The sequence below is a fragment of the Garra rufa genome, chromosome 23 (genome assembly GCF_049309525.1).
Source record: "Garra rufa chromosome 23, GarRuf1.0, whole genome shotgun sequence".
NCBI lineage: Eukaryota > Metazoa > Chordata > Actinopteri > Cypriniformes > Cyprinidae > Garra > Garra rufa.
The window spans coordinates 36957673-36983493 of record NC_133383.1 but is presented as its reverse complement, the minus strand read 5'-3'; the positions used below and the strand labels follow the sequence as shown (position 1 = coordinate 36983493).

Below are 25821 nucleotides of genomic sequence, written 5' to 3'. Positions count from 1 at the left end.
TCGGGGATTTTATTTTTAGGCCATATCGCCCAGCCCAAGGTGTATGTAAACTTTTGAACAGGTCTGTTATTTTCTCTTGTGGACTATATGTAAATGTCTACATATAGTCCACATGTACTATATGTCTACATAAAGATTCTGCAAGGAGTATGTAAACTTTTGACTTCAACTGTAGTGAGTGTTGTTTGAAAACTCATGTAAAGATCATGTGAAGGTGAGTCTCATACATAAAGAACAAACACCAGACCAGATATGATGTGTTCAGAGGTTTATTCTGAAATTCATGGAAGTTTACACAATGCATCCTACACTATTACCATGTCCACACGCATGTAACGCTGGGTAAAAGGTACATTTGGCATGTAATGATCAGACAGCAGTTTGAAATTCAGACAAAAGCAAAACATGAGTAATAACCTGTAGCACAGTACAATTAGGCAACATTAGTACAGTTACCAAAGTTGAAATATAAAATTAATCAAAACAAAAAACATAATGCTTTTTTTCATTTTTATTTACAACCCAGTGCCTTTTAGAACGGCCTCATTTGTCTTCTTTAACAACGACAGTAACTCTAGCAAGCGTGATATCAATATAAATATGTCTGTAAGGTGCAAACACCTTCCCCACAGAGAGTCCGTAACACAGTGACTGCCGCAGGTTTCTTTACCTCCAGATGTGCTTGCCGATCAAAGCGTGTGCTCACCGCGTAAGTGCTTCCTGTTAGTCATGATGAACGGCTACCGTAAAAGAGCTTTGACCTTTCGCGTACACAAGCAGACTTCACAGATCTGGTTGCGCATATATCCCATCATAAACTTTTTCATTTGTTTTGTTAATATCAGAAGGGCGCCAGCTAGTGGTTTGAGGAGGAATTTAATTAAAAGTTCACTGTACAGTCTATATACAGTGTGCTACCTACTTCCTGTTTTAGTCTTCCTCTGAGAACCACAATGTTGGCCAACACACACACTGTACAATAAAAGATCTCAGTCATACACATGCACACGATCAACACATTTACCCTCTTGTTACAATAACGAAAGTCACGCTAGAACGTAAGCTAGTTTTCCGGCAGCACTCGTACCGTCTGTAGACTCGGATTCTCTGTTTGTGCAAGTAGTCTTGAGTAGGACAGCAAATAGAAATGTTAATATCCCCCAGAAGAGCGTTTTTTTGGTCAGCTTCACGCCCCAGTCTTTTTGTTTAATATCATCAGTAGTAGAAAGACTAGCATTAAAGTCGTTTTCTTTCAGTAAGTACTTGTGTTTCAAATGGGGTAGCTGGTACCCTAGAAGGAAAGTTTTTGTTTATACAAAAGGAAATAAAGGAAAGTTGTTCGCACTGTTCCAGCTGTGGGGGGAGATGACGGGGCTGGAGTGTTTGTTTCATCTCTGGAAGTGTCCCCGTTAGACGCTCTCTTTGCCTTGAGCTCCCGTGACCGTCTTGATGGAGCTTAACGTCCTGTTGAACCACGTCTTTTTGGCTGCTTGGACTTCGTTCAGAGCCAGACCCAGATGATGCTCCAGATCCTAAAAACAGGAAGACATTTGCTTACTAATTCTTTAGCTGACACCGGAGATCTCAAACTTCTACAACCTTTGCCCACTGGACACAAGCAAGCCTAAACAATGTTTGGTACATTTCATTAGGCTAAATCTTCAACCTGGTTTACTTTGAACCATTTTAATGTGTGTGTGAATAGACGCTCTTCATACGTTTGGTAATATTTCTGTTTTTGATACAAGTGTCTTATGCTTACTAAGGGTATGTTTACACCACAATAGCTTGGTTTCCATCCAAAGTTGCTAATTGAAAGTAAAATTGGAATATCACATAAAACATTTTCAAATAAGCACCGTTTCAAATTAGGGCTGCACAATAAATCAAATTTCTAATCGCGATCAAGATGATGTAAATGTTCAAAGACGAAAAAAAAATTGCATTATTCTGCGAGCTTAAGAGGTGAGAGGCGAATCAATATTGTTAACTTGGGTACTTCAAAATATTGAGAATGATTATAACAAATGAATGCATTTTTAAGATAACTTTTCTTATCAGCTGGACACAATGCACAACACTGCTGTATGCTGCGTCAAAGAGGCGTGTACGGATGAGAAGCGCATGGCGGAGCACGTGAGACGCTCTGGATGAAAGCACACTTTCATTCTCTGACAGCAGATGGCGCTTAACATAATGCAGCAGTTACCACGGAAACCCAGTAAACAAAACAGCTTTCTGTTTCTGACAAGTGTTTAAATGATTTAAATAGCCATTCAGATTTGTGTATTTTAATCTGGACTATAGAGCTTGGCCAACTACGTCACTGCGCGTAGAATTATGGGTAGTTGCCGCCATGTTTTATGTAACGTCGTCAGCCGTCAGTATTACAACATGCAGTATTATACTATTAAAAAGAAAGAAAAAACAATGCACAGATCCAAGGAAAAGCTAAATCTTCCATACCGAGAAAAGCTTAATGAAGTGTCAAAGCTGAGGTATTTAGAAAAACTAAAAATAATCAACGGCTCGATCCTTACGAGCATATAGAGTGGTGGACGATCTACCGCACGCAACATTCCCAGGTGGTGTTTTCCTACTTTGTAGTGTTATTTGCCGTTTTACCTACTTCATTGTTACCTGTGTTCTTGAGACTTAAAGTTTACAGCACTGTTACATCTTACACCTGTTGTGTTTGCACTATAGTAGTAGTGGAACTGAACTTTTCAATTTAGTTGATTCGTATGTTACTGTGAACTGTGCACATTTACCTCAGTGTGTTATCCACAAATAAAGGGATATAGAAATGTTCGTGTTTTTTTCAATTTATTGCTGCAACGTGGTATGCAATTTGCAAAACAGATAATGCATGTTTAATGCTGCGTTCCAGGCAGATTTTAAAGCCCGTAAATCACGACTTCAAACCACCAGTCACGCGTTCCAGGCAAGTCGTGCCAAACTGTCTGAGCGCATTTATTATTACTAATTTGAATGCAACGTTATATTGTCCTAAAGTCTATTTTTCCACCATGTACCACTTGCATAAACAACGCACCGTATATCAGAGCTCGGAACTGGGAGTACGTTGATCTAACGTTAGTACGTAACGTACATATAAATACACGCAATACATGAACATATTTACACAGAAAAGTTTATGTTGGATGACATTCCTTGAGAGCAACTGATTTGACAGCATTAATTTCTTAATTCATGGTTTCATAACAACGCTGGGGCACATATTAGTCAACTAATGCTTTTCCGTCTAACTGCTTGTACCCACGCCATGCAACGCCGTTTTGTTAACTCGGACACTTGGGATCCACGGTGATTGTCCAAGCTGGAAAGCTGGAAAATCAAACATTTGACAGTCGGCGTACATGCTGGTAATCGGTGAGATTGTGGCAATTAACAACACAACAATATTTCACCAAAAATTATTATTTATGCAGAATAAAGTAGACTAAAACTTCACGATCACAATCAAACACAGTGTTCACCGCAGCTCCGTTACCTAAATTCCCAACATGCATTGCGTTGCTGACGTCACGTTCCCAGACTCTATAACACACCCTAGATATTGTTTAAAAGTGTTTTGATTCTTCAATGTTCGGTCAAATTTTACATTAGTTAATTCACTTGTTAACATAAACTGCCAATGAAAAAATCTTCTAAGCATTCATTAATCTTCGGTAATTCCAATATTTAAAAACAAATTGTTCAAATCAAATGTTGTAACTGTTATTTAATGAGCTAACATGAACTAAGAGTTTTGATTTTTAACAAAGATTAATAACTTCTGTAGCAAATTATTTTATGCAAATGATATGAATGCATTAATGCATAACTAAGGTTAACTAGTGATATATTACTGTAAAGTGATACCTATTGGTCTTTGTAATCTTTTGCACTTTATTTAAATGTTCAGTTATTTCTGTTATAAGAAAATAGTTATTAAACCTGTTGTACTGTTTTATGGCACCACTTTTTTTGCAAATAAATTTCAATATTGTGATAATACCGTATTCCATGATAAAAGCATTATCAATTAATTGCAACATGAAAATTTGATACAGGCATATGCCTATGCATATTACATATTTTTACTTATTTTATTGAAAGAAACCAAACCAATGTATCATTGACATTTGCGCCAACAAGAAAAACAACAAAAGTTTTTCAGGAAGTATTTTCAGCTTGTTTTTATTTTTATTTTTTATATAAAGTTATGGCTTGCAGTTGCTTTAAACAATACTATAAAGCTATTTAAAACATCATAATTTCAAGGAAATAATTGACTATTATGATTTTTGTCATAATAGTGCAGCCGTAGTTTCCATCGAGTCAAAGACAACACAATCATCACTTCCTGATAAACTGCCACTAAATATCTCTAAGAAAAGTAGGAGAAGCCACTAAATATAGTCATTTTCATTTATGATAAATTACTTGTGCCTCGGAGCAAGCAGATGAAACACAATAAATGCGGTCATTGCTTTCGGAGGTGGATGCCTGCTGTTTGGGTACACAGTCATGTAAGACAGCTCTAGGAGGCAATTATAAAGAAACATTTTGACAACAGACTTTGCTTGGGCATTTAAGAGTGACTGTAACAACATTTAAGATGCTGTACAATGAGATTGGTCCACTGGTTGGTCAGGTTATGCCGTCCCATCACAGGAAGTTACATACCTATAGACTGAACATGGATATAGACTGACTGTACTACGCATGAGCACGACATCACTGTTTTCAAAAACTTGCACTTTATAACCCGTTTTTCAAATGTTTTAATTTTCAGGTCCTCAAAGCTACATGAACCATATAAATGAACAGCCAAAACATTAAGTTTTTAGTTTAAAATTGTGTTGTGTACATTTATTTTGTCTTTTAATCACAAACATGTATTGGACTGTAGTTAACTAGGGCTGTCACAGTTTCATGATTCTTCATTTAAAAAATCTTCGATTTAATTTTGCCCGGTGTCAAGTAATCAGCAAAATACCAGAAGAGGCGCATTCCATGGACAAGAATTCATGAAACGCATTATTAGACCGTTTTCAAAGACTGCACGGTATATTAAAACCATTTAAAAACCATAATAAAGCATAATGCGATTGTGAATTTACAAACAGCATGATTCAATGAAATGTATATATGCAATGTAAATGTAATAAATGCCCGTTGATTATTTGCATGTGTGTAGGTTATGTACGTACGTCTCAGAGCAACTCAATTCACAATAAATGCTGCTCCACACAAACTGTTATCATTTACATGTGTGGAGCATCTCAATCTGAGTTTATTATAACGTTCGTCTGAAACACAACGTGCACCATTTCATCAGATTTGAAGGTACATTTATAAACCTACGCCATCACAGGAGAATACATCAATATCTGTCTTTTCTCAATATGCTAACTCTTATTGCAATTTAAAAATAAAACCTCAAAACCCTTTATACATTTTTGATGTCCACATGTTCAAGACAGTGGCTGTAGCGTTTTTGGCGTGAAGAAATGGCCAAATGTTAAAGTTTAGATCGCACAGTAAAGTGTAAAAACAATCCGTCAGGCAATCATTTGTCATAATGCCTATTGTACATTAGCGCTATTGTTGATACATTGTATTTTAAGTTTTGTACAATAAAACCATATGATTACTTGTTTTTGATACTTTATTTGAACAAATTATCATTGCTAATATACATGAATTTTAAGAAATTTCCAAGCTATTGTTTGCTTAGGTCTACTTTTATTACCTCAAAAATGTATTATAATTATCAGATTACTCGATTAATCTGCCAAATACTCGATTACTGAAATAATCGCTTGTAAAAGCCCTATTCTGAACTCCCTTTTGCCCATTTAAAGGGCATACACTGGTTGTATCACTTGACGGTGATGAAAATCCAATCAAAGCACAGTGTAAAGGTTCACCCTTTTTCTTAATAAAGCAATAAACATTAAAAATGGTTGCGTTTGTGAAGAACTATGAGAAGATGGATGACATTGAACATCTAAATACATTTTCATGTAATGTGTGGTGATGTTTGGTATCAGGTAGGTGTTTACCTGGATCTTGCACTCAGCCTCCACCAGCTGTAGTTTGGTCTGCGCCAACTCCAGCTCCATCTCTCTTAGCTGGTTCTTCAGCGCCTCCTTCTCCTCGTCTGTGTCCTCCTCACTGCCCTCCTTAGGAGCACTAAGCACCTTCAGACGGCCCTCCTTATTGAAGAGAATGCTGCACTTCTCACAGCCCTCCACCTTCAGCTGTACAGACACACGTTCACCTTGTTATACTTTGCACAAGCCTGAAAATCACCACATTAAGCTGCTTTGGCTGATTACAGGCATACCTCTGCTCTCAATATCAGCTGGTTATTAAAACCAAATAAACCCCCACAGGGTGATCAGGACCATCAGAAAAGCGCTAGTGATAAAGTGTTAATGAGCAGCTGGTTGTATATTATCTTGCTTATTACAGTACATGGCTATCTACCAAATAAATACAATCTTGAAATGAGAGAGATGAAACTACAACATTCAAATTCAATACATTTTAGCAATAGTACAGTGCAGAATGAGCACAAAATGTTTTCAAATGTGTGGATTAAACTTTCTCATGTGCGAAATCTGAACAGGATATTTTGACTGTGCAGCTGTTTCTGTCCATTTGAAACCTTGTTAGCAAACCCAGTCTCAAAAATCAAAAGCACCGAGTGAAAACTGAAAATCAGGTTACAGTATCAGTGCCCATGTCAGCATGTGACAATAGTACACTTGTTTTAATTGTAATATGAGTCTGATTAGGCTGATATTAGAAGCAGACATTGTTAGTCTAAAACACTGCTATGGAGAGCCAAATAGCTCAAAATTGAACATTGCATGAAGCTATGTTATGTTTTCTATGTCAGTTTTTTTTTCATAATGTTTTTTTTTTTCATAATAAAATGCTAAATTCTCAATTTAATCTTCATGTGAATGCTGTATATATTTATTATGGTATATATACCTATACACTACAATGCCATTTTAGTGTCACGCTGAAAGAAAAAAAAGACTACAAGATTAAAGTCGAAAGGACAAGAATAAAGTTTAAATATTTTGACAGTGAAAATATTACAAGAATAAAGCTGAAATATACTACAAATGAATGCAATGTGATAAGATGTAAAATATCATTTCCAAGCGTACTGTCCCTGCGAGTGTAACACATGGTATGATTTCTGGTAATAATCCCACATAATAATCCAGGTCATTTGCATGCACAGGATATTCTCTCAAAATATTATAATTTTAATTGCTATGATTTAGTTATTGTAATTTGGACTTTAATCTGGAGAGATGTAGACTTGATTCTCGAAACATTCCACTTTATTCTCGAAAACATTTCAACTTTATCCTTAAAACATTAAAACTTTATTCTCGTAATTTCAATTTTGTTCTCCAAATTTTTTTTTTTATTCCCGTAATTTTGACTTTATTCTCGTCATTTCAACTGTATTCTCAAAACATTGACTTTATTCACAAAACATTTAGACTTTATTCTAGTAATTTTTACTTTATTCTCTCAACATTTGACTTTGCTCTCAAAACATTTTTTTATTCTCATAATTTTTACTTTATTCTCAAAATTTTGACTTTATTCTGATAATTTTGACTTTATTTTCAAACATTTTGAGTTCATTCTCAAAATATTTTGACTTCATTCTCAAAACATTTTGACTTTATTCTTGAAACGTTTCAACTTTATTTTTGTAATTTTGACTTTATTCTCAAAACATTTTCTTTGTTTTAATTTTGACTTTATTCTCGCAATTTCAAAGTTTCATTTTGAGTTTATTTTCGAAACTTTTCAAGTTTATTCTCAGAACATTTAAAAAAAATTCTCATAATGTCAACTTTATTCTCAAAACATTTAGACTTTATTCCAGTAATTTTTATTTTATTCTTTAAAGCATTGACTTTATTTTTGTAATTTCGACTTTATTCTCTAAACATTTGACTTTGTTTTCAAAACATTTTTTTTATACTCGTAATTTTGACTTTATTCTCAAAACATTTAGACTTTATTCAAGTAATTTTGACTTCATTCTCAAAACATTGACTTTATTCTTGTAATTTCAACTTTATTCTCAAAACATTCGTCTTTATTCTCAAAACATTCGACTTTATATCTGAAACATTCGACTTTATTTTCGAAACTTTGCAAATTTATTCTTGAAACACTGAAAATTTATTCTTGAAACATTTCGGCTTTATTCTCAAAATATTGCTACTTTAATCTTGTACTTTTAGATTTTTTATTTTTTTAACAAGGCACTAAAATGTCGTTATAGAATACATTTCTACATCAAGCCACAATCTGCTGTGTATATGTTTGAGACATCACCCACCCGGATCTTCTCCAGCTCTCCTTTGTTGGCTGTCTGCTGTTTCTCCAGTCTCTCGCTGAGCTGAGAGCAGATCTGAGACACAAACACACAGAGGTCAAGGGTCAGCATTGCTCTGACACACACCAATAGGATGGAGAACAAGGCTTACGGTAAAAGGTCAACCATCATGAGCTGAACATACAATCTTTCAATCAATCTCTCCCGTTACAGGATATCACATTCGTCTATGTAATCCCAGCATCCTCTTACAGTAAGTGCACTAACAGCACCACACAACTCAGGTCAGTAAGAGATCTCTGACGGAGTGTTGACTTTTCACCCTTGATCGATGAGGTTCATACATCCTTTTTCAACCTGACATCAATCCTTTAGAGGTCATTGTTAGATCAATGCGACCCATGTTTTTTAATTTGGCGAATGCCCTCATTAAACATGCATTGATCAGCAGGGAGAATGTAGCCTCAAATGAATTAACGAATGAATGAGAAGGGATGACGCAGCCCCAGAATACTCCTGATGAAATATTCATTTCTGGGCAATGACACAGTGGTTAAAAAAATCCCAGCTCTAAGCTTTATAATGCCAGTGAATGGCTATTGAGATTTTAAAGCACAATAAAGTGTGTCCATACATCATAAAAAGTAGTCCAAACGGCTCAGGGGATTCATAAAGGCATTCTGAAGTGAATCGATGTGTTTGTATAAGAAAAATATCCATATTTAAAACTTTATGAACAGTAATCTCTAGCTTCCACTGTCATTCAGTGAGGAAAAATATTTGATGCCCTACTGATTTTGTATGTTTGCCCACTGACAAAGAAATGACCAGTCTATGATTTTAATGGTAGGTTTATTTGAACAGTGAGAGACAGTAAAAACTAAAAGAATCCAGAAAAATGCATTTCAAAAGAGTTAGAAATCCATTTGCATTTTAATGAGTGAAATAAGTATTTGATCCCCTATCAATCAGCAAGATTATGGCTCCCCTGTGTCTTTTATTCCAGTAATGATCTAATATTAGTAGTGCTCCTAATCTAAGATTGTTACCTGTATAAAGACACCTGTCCACAGAAGCAATCAATCACTCAGATTCCAAACTCTCCACCATGGCCAAGACCAAAAAGCTGTGCAAGAATGTCAGGGACAATATTGTAGACCTACACAAGGCTGGAATGGGCTACAAGAGCATCCCTAAGCAGCTTGGTGAGAAGGAGATAACAGCTGTAGTGATTATTTGCATTTGGAAGAAACACAAAATAACTGTCAATCTCCCTCGGTCTGGGGTTCCACGCAAGATCTCACCTCGTGGAGTTTCAGTGATCATGAGAACGGTGAGGAAACAGCCCAGAACTACACCGGAGGATCTTGTTAATGATCTCAAGGCAGCTGGGACCATAGTCACCAAAAAAACAATTGGTAACACACTACGCCGTGAGGGACTGAAATCCTGCAGCACACGCAAGGTCCCCTTGAATGATTCAAAGGAGAACTGGGTGAAAGTGTTGTGGTCAGATGAGACCAAAATAAAGCTCTTTGACATCAACTCAAGCTGTGTTTGGAGGAGGAGGAATGCTGCCTATGACCCCAAGAACACCATCCCCACCGTCAAACATGGAGGTGGGAACATTATGCTTTGGGCATGTTTTTCTGCTAAGGGGACAGGACAACTGCACCACATCAAAGGGATGATGGACGGGGCCATATACCATCAAATTTTGGGTAAGAACCTCCTTCCCTCAGCCAGGGCATTAAAAATGGGTCATGGCCCATGATCCAAAACAAATGGCTAAGGCAACAAAGAGAGTGGCTCAAGAAGAAGCACATTAAGGTCCTGGAGTGTCCTAGCCAGTCTCAAGACCTTAATCCCATAGAAAATCTGTGGAGGGAGCTGAAGGTTTGAGATGCCAAACGTCAGCCTCCAAACCTTCATGACTTAGAGAGGATCTGCAAAGAGGAGTGGGGCAAAACACTCCTGAGATGTATGCAAACCTGGTGGCCAACTTCAAGAAACGTCTGAGCTCTGTGATTGCCAACAAGGGTTTTGCCACAAAAATAACTGTTTCAATAAATAAATGTTTCAAATACTTATTTCACTCAATGCAAATCAATTTATAACTTTATTGAAATGCATTTTTCTCTCACTGTTTACCATTCTCTTGTGATGTCTTGTGCATACAACAGTCAGCAGAAGCTAGAGATTACGGTTTATGAAGTTTTAAATATGGATATTATTTTTACACAAACACATTAATTTGCTTCAGAAGGCCTTTATTAAACCCCCGTAGCCACGCAGAGCACTTTTTATGATGGATGGATGCAGTTTATTGGACTTTAAAATCTCAACAGCCATTCACTGCCATTATAAGGCTTGGAAGAGTCAGAACATTTTTTATTAGAACTCTGATTGCATTTGACTGATAGAAGAAAGTCATATACATCTAGGATGGCTTTAGGGTGAGAAAATCTATTCCTTTAAGCATCCCTTTAAGCTCAATCTTCTGACCTATCAAGCTTCTGCTGGTCACATAAACTCTATAGTTATTTTTGATTTTCCACCTATTTTACTGTCCATAAAATGAAAACTGTAATTCTGATCACTCTGAAAAGTACTAGCAACTGTATGTCTCCTTAAGAAGATATGATTTGAGACGCCATTAACGTCTCAGACAAATGAAACAGATATTTTATTCTCACTGGTTGACAAGCATTAACAGAAAGAATGTATCTACATTGAGAAACTGTCTGAGCTACTCATTTAGTGAACAAATATGAATGAAAGGGACACATTTTCATTAAACAGGATTTTACTTAAAGACAAGACTTATTTTGTGCTGTACACCAATGTCAAATATGAAGAATGACGCAGACACTAAAGCGACTTTTGAAATGAACATTTTAAAGAAATGCTCTTTTTTTTCCTTTTTTACTTCCACCTTTGTGTTTCCTCAGCCTGGTCTTCAGACAGCAGATGTGTTAAACCTTTCCTCCTCGCACTAATGAGTGAATGTGTGTTCGTTTCACACCGGGAAGCCATCCAGCATGATACCTGCAGGCCTTTGACGCTCATTGTGCATCGTCTGGCTCATACAAGCAATGAGAGCGCGAGTGTGTGTGCGCGAGAGAGAGCTGGTTCAGCTCAGAGGACACCATTATCATGCTCCACCATGAATCATGCTGTCAGCAGCCCCATTAAAATGAGCTCTGCAGGGACAGCAGCTCAACTATTTTTACAGAGAAGCTCTCATACTGCACTGAAGGTGCCACTTTCAGGCCATCCTCTTCACTACACTTGAACAGATCAGATCAGATTAGGCTTTTCCATACGTGAGCATGTTAAACAGCTACAGTCTGGACATGCATGTTTATAAGAGCATATGGAGCCTTTTGGTCTATTTGCTGTACTATATTTTATTTGGGGTTATTTTTGAAAATCCTATAAAGGGAGACAAAATGGTTGGAGCCGTGGCTCTGTGGTTTATGAAGGTACTGGAATACTTTTTGTGTGTAAAAAAAAAAAAAACTTTATTCAACAATTTCAAAGGCTGATGCAGAGAAGAAATTGTTAAAGTTATTTTACAGAAAAAGTATTCCCGTTGCTTCATAAAACTAAGGCTGAACCACTGATGTCAAATGGGCTATTTTATCAATGTCATAATTACCTTTCTGGGTCTTGATTGTGCCAGTTGCATTGCTGTCTATGCAAGGTCAGAAAAATCTCGGATTTCATCAAAAATATCTTAATTTGTGTTCCGAAGATGAACTTTGATGAAGATGAGGTCTTACGAGTTTGGAACAACATAAAGGGTGAGTAATTAATGAAATAATTTTCATTTTTGACACAGAAAGCGGCTGTCCCAGGCATGTGAGTACTAAAGTGTCTATGCAGGGTTCTCAAGTTCTCTTTCATGTCTTATTGCGCTTAAACTGTGAAATACACACAAGTTGATGTTAAAGGGTTACTCCACCCCAAAATGAAAATTTTGCCAATAATCATGTACCCCCATGTCATTCCAAACCTGTAGAAGCTTTGTTCGTCTTCGGAACACAATTTAAGAAATGTTGTATTAAAACCGGGAGGCTTGTCACCATCCCATTGACTGCCAGGTAAATACCACTGTCAAGACCCAAAAAAGTAAGAAAGGCATTGTTAAAATAGTCCATCTGCCATCAGTGGTTCAAACTAAATTTTATGAAGAGACGAGAATACTTTTTATATGCAAAAAATAAATAAAAATGACGACTTTATTTAACAATTCGTCTCATCTGCGTCACCGTAGCACCATTTTGGAGAAAATCTGCTGAACACAAACTGCGTACGCTGTTCTCTATCAGCAGCACCATGCGGATATGTCTTCTACATTCTTTACGCTTTGATCTATGAAACAGCATATCCGTGTGGTGTGGCAACAGTGTACGCAGTTTGCCTCCAGTGGATAATCTCCAATATGGTGCTACGGTGATGCAGATCCAGTCGTTATTTTTATAATTTTTTTTTTTTGCGTACAAAAAGAATTCTCGTCGCTTCATAAAATTCAGATTGAACCACTGATGGCAGATGGTCTATTTTGACAATGCCTTTCATACTTTTTTGAGTCTTGACAGTGGTGTTTACCTGGCAGTTAATGGAACAGTGACAAGCCTCTCGGTTTTCATCCAAAATATCTTAAATGGTGTTCTGAAGACGAACAATGCTTTACAGGTTTGGAACGACATGGGGGTATGTGATTAATGACAAAATTTTTCATTTTGGGTTGGAGTAACCCTTTAAAAACACACGAGTTACAAAAAAGACAGTTATGTTTGTGAAGGTAAACAGCTGGGAAAGAAATTGCATTTTTATATTAGATCGGTGTGGCAGCAATATACAGTACAATAAATAAATACATAATTTCACTGCTCTCTTGTCTCCTCTTTGTTTGAGACTCTAAATAGTGTTCTGTGCTCATCTGAGCAGCCAACGACAGAACAGTTAGCATGCTTTGCTTGAACTTTTGCCATGATGTTAGAACTGGTACACCCTTGTTGCTTGCGAAAACAAAATGGCGGCACTGTGGGTGGAAATGTGCAGATTAAAGGAGAAGTTCACTTCCAGAAGAAAAATGCACTATATTAATATCATTTATATTGGGTGGATATCAAGACTTACTCACCCCCTTGTCATTCAAGATGTTCATGTCTTTCTTCCGTCGTAAAGAAATGATTGAAGAAAAAATGTCAGGAATGTTTTCCATATAATGGACTTCTATAGTGCCCCTGAGTTTGAACTTCCTAAATGCAGTTTAAATGCAGCTTCAAAGGGCTCTAAATGATCCCAGTACAATTTATATCCTTTTTAACCTTTGTCTAGCTCTACATGTACTCCGGCTCATGAGAGTTAGAGTATGTCGAAAAACTTTTTTTGTGTGTTTGACCCTCCTTGCGCGTTCACTTTGTAAACCTTTGGTTGGTACTTCTGCAGCAATGTAGGACCAATGTAGGACCATTAGACGCAGAGCATTTGAGGTTAAAATGTATATCAATAGTCAATTTATTTTAGAAAATAACTGATCGTTTAGCTAGATAAGACCCTTCTTCCTTGGCGGGGGTCGTTTAAAGCCCATTGAAGCTGCATTTAAACTGCATTTTCAAGTTTAAACTCATGGGCACCATAGAAGTCCACTATATGGAGATACATCCTGAAATGTTTGCCTTAAAAAACAATTTTTTTATGACTAGGATTGGGTATCATTTGAATTTTCCGGTTCCAATTCTGCTTATCGATTCCTAATTCCGATTCCAGCAAGATAAAAAAAAATCTATTAACCCTCAACATTCAAACATTTAGATGTCAAACATTTATTCTATCTCTTTTTCTATGGTTTTACTAAAAATTACCACAGAAAAACCAACTGGACTGATATAAATTTCAAACATTAAATTGTTAAAGACAATAAAATAGGAACAAAAAAATTAATTAGCAATAGCATAAATAAAACTGAACAAACGTCAGGTACAGAAACAAAAATCAAAAGTTTAAAAACATTGCATAGTTTCCTTTTCATAAATAAAATATTGATTAATCCTTATTAAATATACAAAAGACATTTAATCAGCTAATGATTTTCTTTTGTGCTTTGATTAACATTAATGACAGGCGGCACGTTTATTAGACAGCTGTCTCTTTAACACCGAACACAGTTTTAAAAACACATGCTTTTCTTTCTCATCTGTTTACATTCACTCAAGACAAAAAACGCTCTGTTTATGATGATATACTGACGTATTTCATGTATACTGGTCAATAAATGTGAAAGATAAGTCAGATCCCACCTGGAACAACCTTTTCTGCAGTGGATATGCACGGAACTGTTCGAGAATGGACACAGCTCGCGCTTCAAATGTGTGCACTACACGCAAACAGTGCGCAAGTTCTTTTCCTTCCTGCACTTAAATAGACTAAAAAATCACATTAAAATGTAAACGCAGGAATCGTTTTGCGGAAACTAAATGCACCTGTCTTATCAAATACTCGGTTATTGGAAATTTGGAACCGGTTCTAAAATGAAACCGATCTCAATACTCAACACTATTTAGGACTGAAGAAACAAAGACATAAACATTTTGAATGACAAGGGGTGAGTAAATTATCTGTAAATTTTTGTTCTTGAAGTGAACTTCTCCTTTAAGGAAGGGGTAATATTATAATAAGATCGCCTTACCATATCACAGGGGAGCAAAATCTGACAGACTAATTTTTTCACATGCTTGCAGTGAAAGGCTTACCAAAACAAAGTTACTGGGTAGTTTTCTGACATGTTTTCTGGGTTGGTAGATACACTGGGAACCTGATTATAGCAGTTAAACACGTAAAAAGTCAAATTTTCATGATATGTCACCTTAAAATTGTTGGAGATGCAAGGCGGTTCGAGACAGAGATACTATAATTGCCAGCTGGGATGCTGAAACCCACCCATATCAATGTGCCAAACTTTTAACTATATGGTTCAAAGGGGTCACGAGCGGCAGCAGAAAAAAAGATGGAAAAAAAAAAAAAAAAAAAACTTGAAATATGTGGTCCATTAAAAACTAAAGATGCATTGAAGCGAGTCTGTTACAGGCTAATGGGCTCCTTTCCTTTAAGACGAGCTGAAGTTACGCTGTACGGAACAAAAGTAAAAGGTACACGGAGGAACAAAAATAATGGTACATGGATAAAAAGGATATGTTGGCATACACAAGAAAGTCTAAAACAATCCTTGTGAAGAAAAGAGTAAAAAGTGAAAAATAATGAATTATTTGCCATTCGAGTGCCAGGGAATGCGTGAACTGATAAAATGTATGTTTCTTGAAAAAACTGTAAGACTTTGGATGCAAAAGCTGCCAAATGCATAAAAGTCAAGTAAGTAAAATTCGAATTAAGCAAATATTTGGCAGGGCAAGAGAAAACTGCACTGTAAAACTGATGCACATTCATAGAGAGTCTGAGTTAAGAGTTTTATGAAGGCAGTTTAATTGGACAATGGGGTGTTTTAAGATGAGATATGACAGAGAGTAGCCTATTTAAGCTGATTTAGGGTTTGATGCAGACATAGTGACCTAATGGATGGATATTAGACTTCATTATGGTGATAGAAGGCCATTAGAATCAGAGCAAGAACATCTTAAAAAGGAACAGCAGACTGTGCTTCACTGGAGACTCAATGCGTGTGTTCACCTGTTTGTATTCTCCAATGATGGAGCCGTTCTTCTTGATCTCAGACTCCGATTTATCCAGTTCTCTCCGACACATCTCCTTCAGCTGAAACACACAGATACAGAGGCTAAGTTAAAAAAAACTCTGCCTTTTTTCTCCTAAAAAGAAATCAGTCATATCAAAACGATACTATATTTAACCCAAGCGTCCCTTCTAGGAGACATCTCTCCTGTCTATCTAAGGACAACTGTGTCCACAGGCCGTACTGCTGCACTAATGTAAGAGCTGTCTCAGAGGAACCACCGCAATCAACTCAGATACACACATCCAGCGGGCCGTGAGTCTGTGCTCCTCAGGGATCATTCCCTGATACCATTCCATCCAGAATAAACACACACAAATACACCACATGAATGTGAACTTATTACAGGGTTACTGGGAAATACACTTCCAATCATAAAACGTAATCAACATAATCTATATATATATATATATATATATATATATATATATATTCTCCATGGGCATTTAAAAATAAATCCAATAAAACTGAATTAATATAGGATTATATGTCTTTTCAAATGTAGTTTTAATGGTAAATGTGACTTCTGATTGGTGGAACTCACTTGAGGATTATGGGTAGTGTAGTTCTTCACTGGGAATTTGCAAACAAACTTTTGTGTTAAAGCTTTTATTAGCTACTTCTGATGGCACATGGGTGATTTAATTTGTTACAAAAATTAGATTATGTGAAAAAATATACATTTTATTTGAAATTGTGTTATATTTATATACTAGTAATTATATTTATTATACTAATCATTATAATTCTATTATTATGTATTATTTTATACATTTAAATGGGTGAACTGGAGTGGCTAGTGAAGAAAAAGAAATCAAGAAAAGTACAACAGACTTCTTATTTTTATTTTATTTTATTTTATTGTTAAATATTTCACATATAGTTTGTTTCGGGTGATTATATACTATTATTACATTTATTATACTGATTATAACTAATATATTATTGTCAGGGATTAAATTGGGCCGGGGACGTCCGGGGCTGAGCCCCAGCACATAGATTGCAGGACTCGACACTTAACGCTACACAAGTAGCCTAACCAGATTAAAACATCAAAAACAAAAAATAACCAGCCAATCACCAAAACGCAAACCAAAATCACGACACTCTACCACATGAACAGCTAATTCAATCGCATGTGAATAAATGCAAATATTCCCTATAAACACAGAGTCAAGACACTAGCTGTTTCCATCCAAAAATGCGAATTTAACTTATGCGCAAAACTGGAACATCGCATAAAACAGCGCGTTTCCATCCAACAAGACAAAGAAAACAAAGTCATCACTTGCTGACAAATTTCCACTAAATATCACTAATAAAACTAGGATAAGTCACTGAAAATAATAATTTTCATATAAATATAATTAACTGAAGGGATTGTAGTAGGGATGTGACGGTAAGGAAATTTTTCCACAGGTTAACTGACGTGGCAACACAGGCAATGCCGGTATCACCGAGGGGAAAGGATGGGGGTAAGTTAGTTCGTAAGAGTTTTCCCACGTTCCCACGCGTTTCTTCGTTTTTGAATAGCTTGTAAATGCCCGTGCATGAGCATTTTACTTTTACTTTCGAATTCGGCGTCAATTGATTGAATGGACAGCAACAAAACAGTACGACTAACTCACTTAGTCTATATTAAACACAGAATTATTAATTTATTAACAAAAATAAAATAACTGTTAAATAACTTACACAAAGTGTATTTATATATATTAAAAAAACAGGCCTACCGAAAATCAGCAAACACGGTGGAATAAATAATAACCGAATGTTCTTCCAACGAGCTTCCAAACTCACCTTTTAGATAAACGGCAACTCCACTCGACTCCAGCCGCAGATCTGTGATGCGACTGTTGAGCAGCCGTGTTCAGTTTGTAATTGCACTGTTTCTCTAACTGAACTAAATGATTTTTATTACTATGAAAAAATCAAAACGTGGTGGGCAAGTGACGAAACTGGTGAAGGAAACCTTTCAGAATGACCAATACAACATTTCTGATGCTGTGAGACAAGATGGGCCTGCTGGTTAGTCGAGTTATCCCGTTCTATCAGTGCAGAGTCACATGATTTTTTTTTTTAATACGCATGGAGGAATTTATTCGGTAAAAGTGTTTCCATCGTAGTTTATGTGCATTTATTCTTATCGGATAAGTTTATCCTACTCAGTTGTGCGCAATTTTTAGAATTAATGCGCATTTTCACGTTTCCATCCAGAGATTTTTTATGCGATATTCCAAAATGCGCATAAAAATAGGTGGATGGAAATGTGATGCGGTCGTGGCGCCGGCTTCCTTTTAAATATGTTTATTGATTGCGCCTGATGCGCCCACGTCCGCTCCAGAGGCGTGCAGATGAAAAAATTATTATTGATTACCAATTTGAATCAGTACATTATAATGAAAACAATACCTTAAAGTGGTATCTTTAAACCGGTGAACCCCTTTAAACTTTTCAGTCCAAGAATTAAGTAAATGAATGCTTTGAAACAGCAAGTTCAAAACGGCTCTACAGGAAAAAAACCCGGCCGATTTCATGAGAGATTGCGGAGAATCATTCAGCATTCAGTTCTATTTCAGCAGCAAAAATAATTTCAAAGACAGCTAACCCAAAGCGCATAATTTGTTTTGTAATTTGTCTTGAACAAATCAGTTGAGTCAAAGTTTCATTATCCAATGCACAAACATCTGATAAATCAGTCAAACTGAATCGAACAACGATTCGTTGAACAACTCACTCATTAGACACTTGCCATCACCTACTGGTGTTTTAATTTGATTTAAAAGTACAATTCCCCCCTCCCATAATTTCTTGTGTATATTAAAAAAATACTTAAAACAATATCAACAATACTCTCAAAACAATCCTAACATTATTTAATTCAGTTGTTCATATTTCATATTATGTAATAGAATTTATAGATCAAATGAAAAAAATTCCCTTGAATTAAATATAAAAAATTCAAAAATATGCAGATTTATGTCACAGCTGATGAGAATACTGCTTCAGAATTTATCATATATATATATATATATATATATATATATATATATATATATATATATATATAGCCTGCCACCATAGAGCCCCCCCACATAACAAATCCCAATTTAACCCCTGATTATTGTGTATTATTTCATAGACATAAATGGGTGAACTGGAGTGGATAGTGGAGAAAAAGATAATTTAATTAAATTTTTCGTTAACTAGTTCACATATATTTTGCTTTCAGGTTATTTGAAGTATATATTATATTATATTATTATGCATTATTTTATATATTAAAAATTGGTAAACTGGAGTGGATATAAAGAAAAAGAAACCAAGAATAGTTCAACAGACTTCTTATTTTAATTAAATTTGATTTTATTTATTTTATTTAATTGTATTAATTTTATTTCGATTTATTTTATTATTTTATTTTGCTCTGTATTTTTTGTTAAATATTTCACATATATTTTGCTTTTTATTTTATGTTAAATATTTCACATATTTGATTTCAGTTAATGTGAACAAATATACATTTTATTTTAAATTGTATTATATTTATACATTAAAATGGGCAAATTTGAGTGGATAGTGAAGAAAAAGAAACCAAGAATAGTTCAACAGACATTTTTGTATTACTATTATTTTTATTAGTTGTTAAATATTTCACATATATTTTGCTTACAAATGATGTGGAAAAATATTTATTTTAAATTATATTTATAAACGGTTAATTAGATTTATTATACTATGTATTATATGGACAGTGGACAGTGAAGAAAAAGAAATCAAGAATAGAAAACAAATTTCTTATTTTTACTTTATTTTATTTTTCATTTTATGTATGTATTTATGTATATATGTATTTATTTAATATTAGTTTATTTATTGTTTGTTTGTTTAATATTTCACATATATTTTGCTTCCAGGTGATGTGAAAAAATATAATTATATTTCAAATTGTATTGTATTTATATACCATTAATTAGATTTATTATACTGATTATTATAATTGCATTATGTATTATTTTATACATTTAAATGGGTGAATTTGAGTGGATAGTGAATTAAAACACACTAACTTCTTATTTGTATTTAATTATTTTTTTATTTTTGTTTATTTAATTACTTTTTTTAAGTTAAATATCTCACCTATAATTTGCTTTCAGGTGATGTGAACAAATATTTACTTTTATTTTTTTTATTTGTAACATCCATTATTATTTTATATATTTAAATAGGTGAACTGGAGTGGATTCTGAAGAAAAATAAACCAAGAGTTGCTCAACACACTATAAAAACACCTTCAATACTGTTTAAAGAGCATGCCAGGATACCCAAGAAGCTGGTTTAGAGAATGAACAGAGTAAGTAGACCTGGAAACCAGACAGATGATGACGATAAAATACAAGATAGTTTCGATTTGTTGACAGTTTGTTGGTCAGTTCACTATGTGTTATGTCAAAGCTTTATGACAACAAAATACTGTTTGCTTTTTGGACCATTAGTGAGTTTTTGCCTGTGAGTGAGTTAGACCTGTCTGACCTGTGCAGACTCTTCCTCCAATCGTCTCTTCTCATCTTCAGATTCCACCAGTTTCTGTTTAGTGATGAGAAGCTCTTTGTTAAGTGCGTCAGCTTTCTCCTCAGCCTAAGGGAAAAAAGGACACACTTTGTTTTAATACACTTAGCAGAAGCCACAGGCATCTGTGAATGCCAGGAACTACTAAAGCTAGACTTGCAGTGACAGAACATGTTTAAAACAGTGTCAAACTGCCTGAAAGACTTACGTTGTCCAGGTCTTTCCTCAAGGCGATCTTACTGCTGACCAGCTCGTGAGCCAAATCGTCATTTTCCTGCTCCAGACGCATGTTAGCTTCCTGTAGCCGCCGGTTTTCTCTCTACAGAACAGACACAGCCTGTGAGTGTGTAACTCTGTCACTGTCTCGTGACAGTCACTATAATGGTTAACTGGGCTGGGAATACAAGGAACCTTGGAGAAGAAACCTGATTAAAAATTGACCAGTTAGAGGGAAATATGTCAGAAAGCAATTAACACAATGACTGGACTTTTAGTCCTCCGGCGATTGCAGTAAAAGACACTCAGCCTGATAAAAAGACAGTGTGTGTTTGTATTAATATCATATATGCACATAAACATTTATGATCTTCTGTATTGGAGAAATTATTTGATCCCCTGCTGATTTTGTACGTTTGCCTACATACAAAGAAATTATGAGTCTATAATTTTAACGGTATGTTTATTTTGACAGTGAGAGACAGAACAACAACAACAAAATCCAGAAAAACACATTTCAGAAAAGTTATAAATTGATTGCATTTTAATGAGTGAAATAAGTATTTGATCCTCTATCAATCAGCAAGATATTTGGCTCCCAGGTGTCTTTTATACAGGTCACAAGCTGATATTCGGAGCACTCTTTTAAAGGGAGTGCTCCTAATCTAAGCTTGTTACCTGTATAAAAGACACCTGTCCACAGAAGCAATCAGTCAATCAGATTCCAAAATCTCCACCATGGCCAAGACCAAAGAGCTGTCCAAGGATGTCAGGGACAAGATTGTAGACTTACACAAGGCTGGAATGGGCTACAAGACCATCGTCAAGCAGCTTGGTGAGAAGGTGACAACAGTTGGGGTGATTATTCGCAAATGAAAAAAAAACACAAAATAACTGTCAATCTCCCTCGGTCTGGGGCTTTATGCAAGATCTCACCTTGTGGAGTTACAATGATCATGAGAACGATGAGGAAACAGCCCAGAATTACAAAGGAGGATCTTGTTAATGATCTCAAGGCAGCTGGGACCATAGTCACCAAGAAAACAATTGGTAACACACTACGCCGTGAAGGACTGACATCCCGCAGCACCCGCAAGGTCCCCCTGCTCAAGAAAGCACATGTACAGGCCCGTCTGAAGTTTGAACGATCTGAATGATTCAGAGAAGAACTGGGTGAAAGTGCTGTGGTCAGATGAGACCAAAATCAAGCTTTTTGGCATCAACTCAACTTGCCATGTTTGGAGGAGGAGGAATGCTGCCTATGACCCCAAGAACACCATCCCCACTGTCAAACATGGAGGTGGAAACATGCTTTGGGGGTGTTTTTCTAAGGTGACAGGACAATTGCATCACATTAAAGGGACGATGGACATGTACCTTCAAATCTTGGGTGAGAACCTGCTTCCCTCAGGCAGGGCATTGAAAATGGGTCGTAGATGGGTATTCCAGCATGACAATGACCCAAAACACACGACCAAGTCAACAAAGTAGTGGCTCAAGAAGAAGCATATTAAGGTCCTGGAGTGACCTAGCCAGTCTCCAGACCTTAATCCCACACAAAATCTGTGGAGGGAGCCTTCAAACCTTAATGACTTGGAGAGGATCTGCAAAGAGGTGTGGGACAAAATCCCTCCCGAGATGTGTGCAAACCTGGTGGCCAACTACAAGAAACGTCTGACCTCTGTGATTGCCAACAAGGGTTCTGCCACCAAGTACTAAGTCATGTTTTGCAAAAGGGGTCAAATACTTATTTCACTCATTAAAATGCAAATCAATTTATAACTTTTTTGAAATGCGTTTTTCTGGATTTTTTTGTTGTTGTTATACTGTCTCTCACTGTTCAAATAAACCTACCGTTAAAATTAAAGACTGATCATTTCTTTGTCAGTAGGCAAATGTACAAAATCAGCAGAGGTTCAAATAATTTTTTCCCTCACTGTAAAGTGTGCATGTCAGTAAAGCAAATGACTACTAAGGACCCAATGTTTTCTTATAGAGACTTCAAACAGCATTTTTACTTAGGTGAACTACAGATGTCTGAAGTGTGAAGTGTGTGTGTGTGTGTGTGTGTGTGTGGATGTTGAACCATGACTGACAGTTCCTAAATGATCAAGGTAATTCCTCGTGAGCTGGGCTCAGGCTAACAGTTGACTGGCAGGCCGCTGTTACCAGGAATCCATCAGGCCAGATTTTCATCAGCTTTGAGCCCAGCGGTGACCCCGTCTCACATCGCTGCTCATTATAAGCACAAAGCACATATGCTAATAGCACAAGATACAGGATAGGCATGGAGGAAAATGAGTTTGAGCTCAGCGCAGGAGAGGAGAGAACTAGCTCTGATTATGAGGGAGAACGAAATCTTAGCCAAGATTAAATGCATATAGGCGAATGCACGCACGCCCTAATGGATCATGTAAATATTCATATGCACAAAGTCATGAATGCAGATGTGTAAATACTGGCAGACACATCATGCGCTCACACACACACACACACACACACACACACACACACACAAACAGACGCAGGATAAATGTACCTCATATCTCTCAATGGGCGCCTCTTGCTGTTCCTGCTGCTCTCGAATGGTGTGGTATTCCTTCTCGTACTTCTTCAGCTTCTTCTGACTGATCTGTGATGTGAAAAAACAAACACACAGGAGAGGGTACTGACATAGATGTGGAAAAAACACAACTAAAACAAAGTGTAAATTTCAGCCTAGTAAATTATGTATGCTATATATAATTGGTCTGAACAAAAATGACAGATGGGCTGAATGAAATGCTCACATAACAGCAGAAATACAGCAGTTACCGCAGTAATCCCTGTACATAAAGTAGTGCTTTAAAAAAGGAAGTAATATGAAAAGAATTTGCCATCAAACTTTTTTAAAGACAGACAGCGAAGTTTGCTGAAAGGTGAAGGTTGAAGGTTGAAGGCTGAAGGTTTGCAGGTATGCAGGGACTCAGGACGTTGTTTGGCAGGGGTCTAGCAATGTTTAGCAAGGCTAAGTCTAAAAATATTTGTGTTTATCTGTCTAAAACGAGCCTAAGCTTCAAACAACACACAGAAGCGTCATCTGGTATATTTTGAAAGTCAAATACAGAAAAAGTCAATATATGTATTATATTTATCAAAATATACTTATTTTTGATGGATTTTAGTGCTGTCAAATCAAATCATGATTAATCGCATCCTAAAGTAAAGTTTGTGTTTACATAAGTTTGTGTACTGTGTATATTTATATGTATATATAAATACACACTTGTACATGTATATATTTAGGAAACATTTAGATGTGTATATATATTTTATTGTATATTTTAAAAAATATTATATATTTTATTTCAGATGCAATTAGTTGCGATTAATCTATTTGACAGCACTAGGATGAGATTTAAAAAGATTTTAGATGACATTGAAATTTCAAAATTCTCAACACCAAAGCAAAATTAAATATTAATTAATTAAAAGTAATAGAACAAATAAATACTATAGAACAAAGATGCAAATTAAATAGACTGTGCTTTAAGTTTTGGTTCTTCTTAAAGCAAAACCATAATTCAGTCAAGAGTCAAATCATTTTTTACTAATATTAAATGATACACAGCAGCTGGTATATTCGGCTAGGTAAACATCCGTGCTAAAATATCAAGGTGAAAGTCATCATAGCTTGCGTAGTATAGACCCAGCTCCCAACCCAACTTTGAGAATAGATTAACGGCGATATTTTTTTTATCGCCCGATAAGAGTCTCACGTTAACGCCGATAACGGCCCACCATTAATATATATATATATATATATATATATATATATATATTAGTGGTGGGCATAGATTAATTTTTTTAATCTAGATTAATCTAGATTAAATCTTGAAATTAATCTAGATTAATCTAGATTAAAATGGCTAATTTGAAGGCATTCAGAATATGTGTTCTACCCAAATAATGACTAAAAAGTAAGTCTTTGAGAACGGGTTTCTCAAGCCAGGTGGCGCATTAGACCAGGCGCTCATCTCCTGTTTCCAAAATGCATTACAAACTCCTTGACAAGTGCATTTACAACACAATTAACTATACAAACTTGTGTAACCAAGTACTTCTGCGCAAAATGCTGTACGACGTGCGCGTTGCCGTAAAATACACAGGCGCGCGGGTATGGATAGCTTATCTGCGTGCATAGTCTTAAACTGCGTTGCTTTTAGAAGCGTCAATTCAGTTGTTGCATATAGTTTAATGTCTTTATTTCGGGATTATCAAAGTAAATTATAACTCAAACTTGAGATTTTACTGGGGCACAGCAGATTTTCACTGGGGCACGTGCCCCAGTAAAAAGGGTCTAGCAACGCACGCACCTTCCCTGAAGCGGCTTCATAACTGCATCCATGTCTGCGCGTCTCATTTGATGTGGTAATTTCACAGAAGTTGAAGACTCGTTCTCGCCCCCTACAGTGCAATTCGACTAGGTATACGTCATCCGCGCTAAAATATCAAAGTGAAAGTCATCATATCTTGCGTAGTTTAGACCCAGCTCCCAACCCAACTTTGAGAATAGATTAACGGCGATATTATTTTTATCGCGCGATATGAGTCTCACGTTAACGCAGCACGTTAACGCCGATAACGGCCCACCACTAATATATATATATATATATATATATATATATATATATATATATATATATATATATATATATATATATATATATAACAGTGTAAACAGCTGTGTTTATGTTAATAGTTACAAATATATTATTCATGTTTATTAGCATTCATGTTTATTAATATTCTCATGTATATTCAAAACTATATTTTAAGGCCCTATGAAATATTTTTTTCTCTCAAATTAAGTTTTATTTTTTTTACCAAATTCTGGTTTCCGTTA

At 35.8% G+C, this 25821-nt stretch overlaps 1 protein-coding gene across 2 annotated transcripts in view; it reads right to left on the bottom strand.

Annotated features, from left to right (window-relative positions):
- Window positions 1-251: 251 nt before the first annotated feature.
- rabgap1 (RAB GTPase activating protein 1) overlaps window positions 252-25821 on the bottom strand; it is a 130030-nt gene continuing 104460 nt past the window's right edge. For both annotated transcript variants that reach the window (XM_073829635.1, XM_073829636.1), the window contains 7 exons: window positions 23476-23568; window positions 20929-21039; window positions 20685-20789; window positions 16091-16174; window positions 8399-8470; window positions 6075-6272; window positions 252-1532 (listed from right to left, as the gene is read on the bottom strand). In XM_073829635.1, coding sequence (XP_073685736.1) covers window positions 1410-1532; window positions 6075-6272; window positions 8399-8470; window positions 16091-16174; window positions 20685-20789; window positions 20929-21039; window positions 23476-23568 — 786 coding nt within the window. In that variant the 3' untranslated portion in view covers window positions 252-1409. The remainder of the gene's footprint in view (window positions 1533-6074; window positions 6273-8398; window positions 8471-16090; window positions 16175-20684; window positions 20790-20928; window positions 21040-23475; window positions 23569-25821) is intronic.